A 10,026-nucleotide genomic window follows, 5' to 3' on the forward strand; every position below is an offset into this window, starting at 1 on the left:
AACTTTACTCTTCACCCTCATAAAATGGATTCCACCGGAACCTTAAAAAGATGTTCAAGCCGCCGAGGAATCTTGTTGACCCACACTTCTCACCAGTTGGTGGCGGTAATGCGCACCGGAAAGTTGTTTGAAAATCACAAGAAGAAGAAAGACAGCAATCGTTTAGGTTTTACACCCAAAGATATATATGTATACATAGACTTATATTATGTCTATGTTTACACCAGGGGCACCACTGCTTTACACTATGAAAAGAAGAGACAAATGTAAGTATTTTGCACCGCCCATCTATAATATTAATCCACTACAACTTAATGTAAATGTTTATTAGATAATTACTTGTTAGCTTTACATAAATTAGCCACTGACATAATTGTTTTGTTTACATGACAAGAACTTCGAGGAAGCTGCAATAGCTCAACTACAAACAGTAACATTCAAATCCCCCAACCTGATTCCTAGAGTAACAATTTAATTAATGCAATCAAATGGTCAAATAATTAATGTTAAATTTGCCAAGACAAGTAATGAAAACAGAAACATGGTTTTAATAAGGCCACGTCTGTATTACTACTATTATCTTTTTTCTTTTCTTTTTTCTTACCTTTGGATATATGCTATTATGATTTTCAAAAAAGTGATTTTTAATTTTTTGAAATATAATCTATATGCCATAAATATGGAAGATATTCGTATTTAAGGAGCTAGCACCTTAAAGTGTACAGTCAGCTTTACAAACAACAACTTCTGTCTTATCTGCACTAAACCAGAGTAAATCTTTTCCCATTCAAGTATTTATTTCATAGATACATTCTCTCAATAACCCTAATGCAGTTTGGTTATGTGGTGACACAGGGATTTCTTTGTATTGCTGTTATAGTGCTGCATTATCTTATAGAGAAAGAACATTTAGATTAGTGAATAAAAGTGGTCAGACAATGGAGCCTTGAGGAACCCCACTATTGATCCATGTCCATCTAGTTGTATAATTGCCAAGTGATACAGTCTGTGAAGATCTGAACAGCTTTGTGCTGCACCAGTCTATCCTACATGCTTTTAATTTTTTTGCAGTCAGTATGTTCTGATCAGCTGTGCTGCATTTTCAAAGACATACAATTCGCAAATCTGAACTGTTTTGTGTGTTTTTGTTGTCTTGACAGTTAGTACAGAAAAAAGGGAAGTCAATTCTGCTCCAGTAGAAAAGTAAATGTTGTGGTAATTATGCTAATAGTTGAAATGAATAGTGCAAATGGAGCAGATACGCTTACACCTGGTCTGATTGCTGATATGTGGAGGGAACTAACCATCTTGGTTGTTCCAGCCATTGAATTGTATGTGGCTCTGTTACCGTAAGGACCCCCGCCCCCTCTTTCCAGCGTCATCCAACAGAGTGATCTTCATTAAGCCGAACATACGTGAGCCGGGCCCTAATAGATAATGAGACGAATTCTGGGAGCGCAATTAGCCGCAGGAGACACTGATAAGACAAACATTTTCCATTGGCTTCAATTATCCTCAAAACAAGCCTGTCACTTGTAAGCCGTCCTCTAAGCATTTTTGAACTGAACTCTGTGGAAAAAGGTCAGGGGAACTGTTTGTCAAACCAAGAAAGGCCATGCTCTTTAATGCCACGATTCCCTTTTTTTTTTTTTTTTTTTTTTTTCCGTACCGAAGACTGTGCTACGTCTGCTGCTGCCAGGGTATTGTTGCGTTGACCTTTGCCCAAGAACACGGGGGTTGTCTGAATCGGCAGTAGTGAAGCAGAGGCTCAGGATTATGGGACTTGTCAGTTTCGATTTAATTAAGTTGCAGGAAGATGTTTCAGACAGAGCTAAAATAGTATTTCTGTTTAGCTGTAGGGGGAAGAAAAAAGGTGGTTAAATTAACTGCATTTTTAGACGATATGGGAGTTAATTTAAGGAAATTCTGAAACTTTGTTATAGAAAAAGTATTGGATTCTTCAGGCCTGCAGAGGTATCAAAAATAATAATAAAATAAATAGAATATTGAATCTTTTATCTTAAAGATTAATATTGAACCTTAATCTTTTACCCCTTCGAACTGAAGATACTTGCATGGCACACATCCATCCTAGAATTGTGACAAACAATTTGTAGAAACCCTGTAGAACTGAAATCAAATATTGAGTATTTTATGAATAATCTTAATGTGTAAATGGTTGTAAAAACATACAATTTCATTCATTATAGCTGGCATGTTACATTACGTCATATATTTTTTGAGAATAATTCAGAGCCAGCCAGGTTTGACACTCTTGAAAATGCCAAATGATACAGAATATATAATGATGAGGAGAACAAAAAACAAAAACAAAAAAACAATGTGAGGCTGATGTAATGGGAGACTCATAGTTTGGCAATAGAACAGGTTTCTGTGTGTGTTTTTGCAATGTGGTGGAAATTGATTTAAGGTGTGAGCTGGTTGATGATGAACCAGTGGGTCCAACAGATGCCATGTTGAGTCAGCCCACTCTGACTACTGGCGCTTAAATGCTTTTCACAGCTAACTGCTTATTTTTAATGTCAGAAAATGGCTAAAAATAAATAAATAAATGAAACAGGTGTTAAAAATGAAAATCAGCTCATGTTCTGCGAGACTTAATGTTAACTGGTGAGCAAACGTAAGCTATCAGCTTCAGTAAACGTGCTTTTACTACTTACTGCTTTATAATTCTGTACCAATCATCAAACCTCCATTTGGTGATTAAATACATGTTATCAGCTGTATTAAATGATGACCGAATGAACAGATAATTCTCACATTACTAAACGTACGCTAACTCATAAAATATAACAAAAAGAAAGCCTCTTAAGGCTAAAGAAAACGTGTGAAACACTGAATCTGATTCCAATGGATTCAGGACGGCAGACTTTTACTTGACACTCGGTGTCAACCAAGTGAACAGAAACAGCTTGAGCTTGTAGAGTGTTTATTCCCAAACAGAACTGCATAAAGAGCGGTTTACAACCAACACCGAACTCCGTTTTTTTAGTTTCATTTTCCTGTTTAGGGATATGCCCCCTCCGCCATTTTTGTTTCTCTTACTGCTGGCTGACCAACGCCGCCCTCTTCTGGATGGCGGCCAAACTACAACACTAAAAGAAGGTCTGAGCGAGAAGATGCTATCAGCTAATAGATTGGACCTAATTTTAATCTAACAAACCATTGATCGACAATAAGCAGAAGTATACATCTTTATGCCAGAATTATGAGTTTTATTCAGTTGCTTAGAACTGAATAAGCAACTGAATATTCAGTTGCTTATTCTGTTGCTGCCCAAAGAAGGCACAGACATACACAGACAAGACGACATTTGCACTGATGCTCTCAATGAAGGCAAATTTGCCTGTTGGGGATAGCATAGTGAAGACCTTAAGTTTTTTTTGTTTTAAATAGAAGCAGTTATTTCATGTCGTTCTTCACTTTTCTTTCTCAATTTAAAGTATTCCAGTAGAAACTCCCCATCGCCTCAGTTAGCGGTTGCCATTCCAGCCACAGACAGAAAACTCACAGAGCCTAAAAAAGAGAGGCCGTTTGACTGTATAATGACGCTGTTTGGCTAAATTATTATGCAGCACTTTGCACATGCTGATGTGTTTTGTCGCCGCAAACAGTTGATTGGTGTGAATAAAAGCAGCCACGTTAATTACACTACGATAACGTTTCATTACCAGGAGGCTTTCTAATTAATAGGTTTGGTTTATGTAATGAAGTGTGAAGTGTCGCCTTAACCAAGCGAAAGCCGCAGTGGACGCTTAATGAGGACTTTGTTTATCTGCGAGTTAAACCGGAACGGTTACCATTTAAAAAAAAAAAAAAAAAACAGAGTCAAATCGTCAAAACAAATAATTTTGTCCTTCCGTTGCATTTTTATCCAAACATTCTTGTTTCTCACTCGAGATCAGAGCGTGGAGGGCTTTGTGAAATATCTCCTTCATTCAGATCAAGTGAGTCAGCGCTGAGTTCTGCGTTTCATGCCTACAGGCCGCCTGCAGAAGGCCGAGACAGATATTTTGGTATAAGTGTGCCGTGCAGCTTTGAGGCTCAGCCTGACCAGGCGGTGGCTTTAAACTNAGCTTTGAGGCTCAGCCTGACCAGGCGGTGGCTTTAAACTGTGTGTGTGTGTGTGTGTGTGTGTGTGAGTGAGACTGTCTTGAGCTGTCCTTGGTGCTGAACAGAGAACTCATTAAAAACAAACCAAAAGCAACAAGTTTTTTGTTTGTTTTTCTAAGGAATTTATATTCAAGCGAGTGCTGTTAAGCTACTTTTTGGAATTCTTCAGTCCTGCCGGTCAGCCGCAGTACGCTGATGAATGACAGCGCTCCATGTTTTTACTTTTAAATGCGATTTGAATCGTAAAAGTGAGCAGATGTGTCTGACTTTTGAAAGTTGGCAGTGCGTGATACGTTCTTCTCGATATAAAAAACTAATCCAGTTGTTTAACTTGATAGTGTTTCTTCATTGCAAACAGACAAAATGGCAAGAGAAAAAAAAGTAGAGTCGGCCATTGGAGTGGAGTTTCCTCCTTGACTCTTGACTTTGAAATTAACAACCTACAAGAAGGTACTAAACATGTCATCAAGCCCATATTTCTATATTAAAAACTTTAAAAAAATTGGTCTGATGTAATATTTAACTCTGAAATGCCATATTTTCATTGGATATAAGCAAAAAACCGTCATAATTAACAGAAAGAAAAGCCTGAAATCATAAGTCTGGGTGTAATTAATCTGTATTATTTTTCACTTCTTGAACTGAGTTATTGCAATGAATAAACTTTCCGGTAGTATTTTTATTTATTGAATATGACTGCATTTCATTAAAGAATGCAACAAACTACTTTCAAAATTAGTAAATCAGGTTCAGATTCAACTAGAAATAGTTACAGTTGAAAGCTGCTGTGATATGTGAAGGAGTCATTCCTAATTAAATTGAGTATCTTTGGTAGTAATTCATTATATTAATCAATGCTGATCAGTCATTTGACACAATGCTTTGCCTCTTGATCTTTAGCTTTGTACTGCTTTCATTTCTAACTTTTTTTCCAGTTAGTGTTTGGAAACATCTTTGCAGAGAAGTAACTTTTTATTTCTTTTTAAAAGTATTTGTTGGAACAATGATACACCTTTCCACCAACAGAGTCGCATCTTAAATATCGAAGATACAATTCAAACAACAGCATCAGCTTCAGTTACAATACCTGACAGTAAAGCTGTAACCCTACAGCCTGCAATTCTTTTTTTTTTTTTATAGTTAAAGTGAAGTAAACCTGTACAGGATTTATTCTCTCTGCTGCCAACAAGCATTATCTTTACGATCAGACATGTTTTCCCCGCCACCACCTGTAGCTGGACGTGCTGTTGAGATGATTTATCTCTCACCAAATGTAACAACATCAGCCGTTCCGTCACACCAGCAGACAAATGGGCTGTTGATGACAGCAGACGAGGCTTTGATGGGAACATGTTGGTGACTCAAAGCTTAAGCAAAGCAGACAAAACAGGAAAACGTGAAGGCAAGTCAAAATCAGGTCATCACTGCCGTTTCTTTTTTCATTTGCTGAATGCGTACTCGCAAGTAAAACTAACAAGACACTAGCCCTGTCTGGCATGACCGGAGTCATCATGTCTAGATGCCTTATTGCCAAAAGTTGCTGTCGTGTTGGAAGAAGTTTGCCCAATATAAGGAGGTGACAGGAGTGTGTAAAAGTGGCAGAGCTTATACTTAGTCAGCATTTCTTACTGTCAAAGCGAGCATTGGTACTGCAGCACAGCTATCTGTTACATAAAGCTAGAAAAGTAGATCCTTCAAACCACTGAACTGGGAGCCCATTCTTTAACCCTTCTAGGACAAACGTGCCGGCGACAACTCAGCTAAATTTGCAGTACCGTAATTCCACGACACTTTGCACTATCTGAAAAATTCCAACTATTTCTGAAAGGATCGATGTTGGGCTTTCCAGATATCAGGTTATTACAGTAATTTGACTCCCGCCGAAGCAGGGACTATGTTTTTCTTCGGTTTAGTGATGTGACACTCTTTCAATAGACGTTTAATATTGAGCGTTCCAGTTGTTATGGATAAACGGGCAAATATATTTACTCACAGGACATTTAAAGAACTTCATACAACTAAAATAAGCAAAAAACACCCAGGTGGAGATTTGAAACTTAGGACTCAGAGGGTTAAAAGTCAAGGGATATTTTATTTGAGATTTTATGTTGCTTGCAACTTTGATGTCAGATGGTTTCCACATTGGAGCTCTGAAGCAAACAAGTGTTTGATACTTGTTGTGCCATTGTTTATTGGACATTTGACAATGAAATAATGATGTAATCATGTATGGTATATCTTCCTAATAAAGCCAACCAACATGATCAATGTATTTGACCTTAAGAGCTCTTCAATATTTAAAATGTGTAATCCCATTGGCCAGATTATCAAAACAAGATGGGTCAGAGACTCAGATCCGGGTAAATGTCAAGAGTGATTGGCTGCCGATGAAGGAACTTATTCAAATAGTCTTTTTCCAGTTTATGGGCGAAAGTTTGCCAGCTCTGTTCAGAGCCAATTAAACTAATGCCAGAGAACTCGGGACTAATGCGATGCGTTTATTACCAAGGCAATTCCATCACCACGGCAAGGATAATAAGGAAAAAACAATGTGTGTTCACAGTTGTGTGTGTGTGTGTGTGTGTGTGTGTGTGTGTGTGTGTGTGTCTTAAAAGCTAAATGAAGGTCAGAAACTCTCTTTATGTCGAGGTTTGCCATCAACAGAAGCTATAAAGCTGTTGGTCGATGGGCATCTTCTCGTTGCTAATAGCCAAGGTACCCGAGGGAAACAAAGTTAGGAATGAGAGAAAAACTGTTATGGCTGGAAGTAATATTGAGATTTTTATAGGTTTAAAATTGTTAACTTTAATACAAGATTATGTATCGATCTGCTTAAGATCTTTACAAGGTTTGTCTAAGACTGAAATTTAATAGAGGAAGGAAAGACGAGTGAAAAAAGTATTTTCTTTTTCACAGCACTAAGCCTCTTTTTCAGCCTCTTTTTTTAAACCTTAGGTAGCCCTATGGGTCAAATTTAGCGTGATCCTGATCAACACATGAATGCATCTGCAGGTATGTGTGAACAAAAGATGTTGGATTTTATAGGGTGCATTGACACTGGCCTTGTTCAGTCCACTTTAATCGGTTGTGGAGCTGCAAATGTGCAGTCGGACTCTGACAAAAGTGAACTCTGGTCCAAAGACCTAGGACTGAAGTGAACTCTGATGTAGTTTGAATGTAGATATAGGTGCCAAGCAGAACAGAGAGCGCTCCAAAACCAGGAAGCAGACTATAGCCCATAGCATTCTGGGTAAATGCAACCAAAACAAACCCACAAGTCCAGCACTGGCGGGAGAAATGGCTTGTGATCTTTTTTCCAAAGACGAAAGAGAAATCCTACAACTGCTAAAATTTGACACCACTGTGCTTTTGTTCACATTGGAAGAAGGAAGTTGTGCTCAACGTCTTCTTCGGAAGATTTTTTCAGTGGTTCTTGCTGCAGCGCCACCACAGGCGAGGAGTTGAACAAGTTTTTCTAAAGGATTTGTTTTGTTTGACACAGTGCTAAACGAAAGCGAACTGCAACGTTGCAATTTTGATCCCCAATCTAATCGAGTCTACCGGACGATCACTTGTGAAAACGCTGCACTTCATACACATCTTTCTTCATAAAAAAACGTAGCTGATTGCTGAGGTATTGCACGCTTTGAGTGTAGCTATATACCTGTGTGTGTGTTATCAGGCACATGACAGATCAAGATTACTCTCCTCCTAAATTCTAAGCTTGTCTTCCATGTTTTCTCTTTTCTTGCTTTCATTCTTGTTAACTTTAGTCTCGGATCTTTAGCTGTCTTCCTAAACCTTATGAATAGATTTCCACCATGTTGTCCTGAGCAGACAAGCTTTGTGTTAAAGTGTTTAATTAGATTCCGATAATGATCTGCAGCTCGCATTTCCGCCATCAGACATTAACAAAGATAAAAGCTGCGCCGCAATTCCTAAAATCATGTTTATGCAATCAGAGGCTCACTCAGAAACTATCGTTTTTATGTAACCGAACACCATCCTGAAACTTGACTACACAGCATTGTTGTTGGGGATCCTTTCTTCCCCCCTCCCCTTTTTTTTTTCTTTTTGTCGACCAACTCAATGTTTCTGATGTTCTGTACGTGGAAGTTTTTAATCAGCACTTAACAAAAACACACACAAAAAAAATCTCATGCATGTACGCCCTTCTCTTGGTTATTGATTGGCCTTCCTAGAGCTGCCACAGTGTGGTGCAAGCTTGGAGACAGTGTGGCTGGTTCCCCTGCTGCAAGAGGTCTCCATGGCAACGGCTAGCCACGTAGTCATGGCGGCAGTTTAGGGCAGGGTGTTGGCAAGAGGTAGAAGAGGGGAGGAGACAGAGGGAGGAGGGTGCAGAAAGCTCTGGCTCTCTATTAATAGAGAAGCCTGCTGCAGAGAGCATCAGTCTTACGGCACACTGCCAGCTCCAAACAGACTGTTCGGAGGGTTATGTGACCATAGTGTGTGATTTTTTTTTTAATATATTTTTTTTTATAGAAATGTTTTGGCTTTCTAAATGTTCTCCCTATTTAGGATCACTGTATGAGTATCGTGTCAAGGTTGTGTTAAATAAGCAGGGCTGTGTGTAGGTTCAAGGTCTATGAAAACGAGTTCAGATAGTTTAAAGCCAGCACTGCCAGTCGATTTAAAAGACTGTAATCAGATGAATCACACTCTAGCACTGTGATTAATCACTATGCTCTACTTTGTAAGTTTGAAAAATTCTTTTTTTATTGACTCAAACCAAACATGTCAGTTTTCCAGGTCGTCATATTCAGGAAGGTTTAAAAAGATGCCATTTTGTTTCAAACGTAATTTAGAAATGCTGACTGGTCTCTCTTCGGTGGAAGGATAATTCATGTTACAGAGAGTAGGCTACATACTACCTTGATTAATCCAAGCGCCCATCTCTGTGTCTTTTTTTTTCCTTTTTCTTTTTTTTTTTTCAAAGAATTTTTTCAGCACAAGTGATCTTTATTTCTCTGTGAGCAGCCAGGGGCAAAAGACATGCGACAAAGGAACAGACGGTGGCAGTCTGACTTGGGACAAAACTGAGATTCAGCTTCAAAATAGTGTCCAAAAAACAAAACAAAACAATTTCTCTCCAAACTCCGAAGCTTTGGGTATGACCGCCACCATGATGGCTCAAAGTGATCCAGAAGATCTACACGAGTACATGCTAACCGCGTCTGTGAACAAACAGAAAAGCTTCCTCCGCGCGTCATGCTGATTCTCTGTTCCTCCTGTGACTCCTGCTTTGTGTCTCCTTGTGTAGGGATCGCCTCCATGACGGTGCCCGTGTACATCGCCGAAGCCTCTCCGCCGCACCTCAGAGGTCAGCTGGTGACCGTTAACACCCTCTTCATCACCGGAGGGCAGTTCACCGCCAGCCTCATCGACGGCGCCTTCAGCTACATGCGGCGCGACGGATGGAGGTCAGACTCAAATGTTCCCTCTCTGGCCTTTGACACGACGTCAAGCGACTTCGGATGAGATTTGTTGCTGCGACACATGAAAACGTTACCGTTTAAGATGGCAACATGCTACTTCCTTTAGAGGCAATGCGGGACGACAAAAAGACACTTTTTCAATCTGTCGTTAAAGCAGCACATTCCTCTCTTCTTTGCGTTCTCATTTTTATCAAGTGCCTCAGCTTAAATGCCAGCATATGCACAGAGCAGTCCATAACATTTACTAACAGCAGCCGCGTTGTGCAGTTAAAAGACACAACTCTCCACCATCTGTCCTGTTGCGTTTTTATCATACGTTTATCATCTGTTTGCATCTTCTCCGGTTGTCAGACTGAATGGAGCTTTAAGCCTTATAGGATGAGCGATGCTATAGATAAAAGCAGCCCTTTTATATATATATATATATATATATATA

General features: G+C 39.2%; 1 protein-coding gene across 1 annotated transcript in view; it reads left to right on the top strand.

Annotated features, from left to right (window-relative positions):
- slc2a13a (solute carrier family 2 member 13a) overlaps positions 1 to 10,026 on the top strand; it is a 63,903-nt gene that overhangs the window by 4,158 nt on the left and 49,719 nt on the right. Inside the window, exon 2 of the mRNA XM_007577731.2 lies at positions 9,416 to 9,575. Within this exon, the coding sequence (XP_007577793.1) occupies positions 9,416 to 9,575 (160 nt within the window). The remainder of the gene's footprint in view (positions 1 to 9,415; positions 9,576 to 10,026) is intronic.

Source organism: Poecilia formosa, unplaced genomic scaffold, assembly GCF_000485575.1.
Source record: "Poecilia formosa unplaced genomic scaffold, Poecilia_formosa-5.1.2 Scaffold9, whole genome shotgun sequence".
NCBI lineage: Eukaryota > Metazoa > Chordata > Actinopteri > Cyprinodontiformes > Poeciliidae > Poecilia > Poecilia formosa.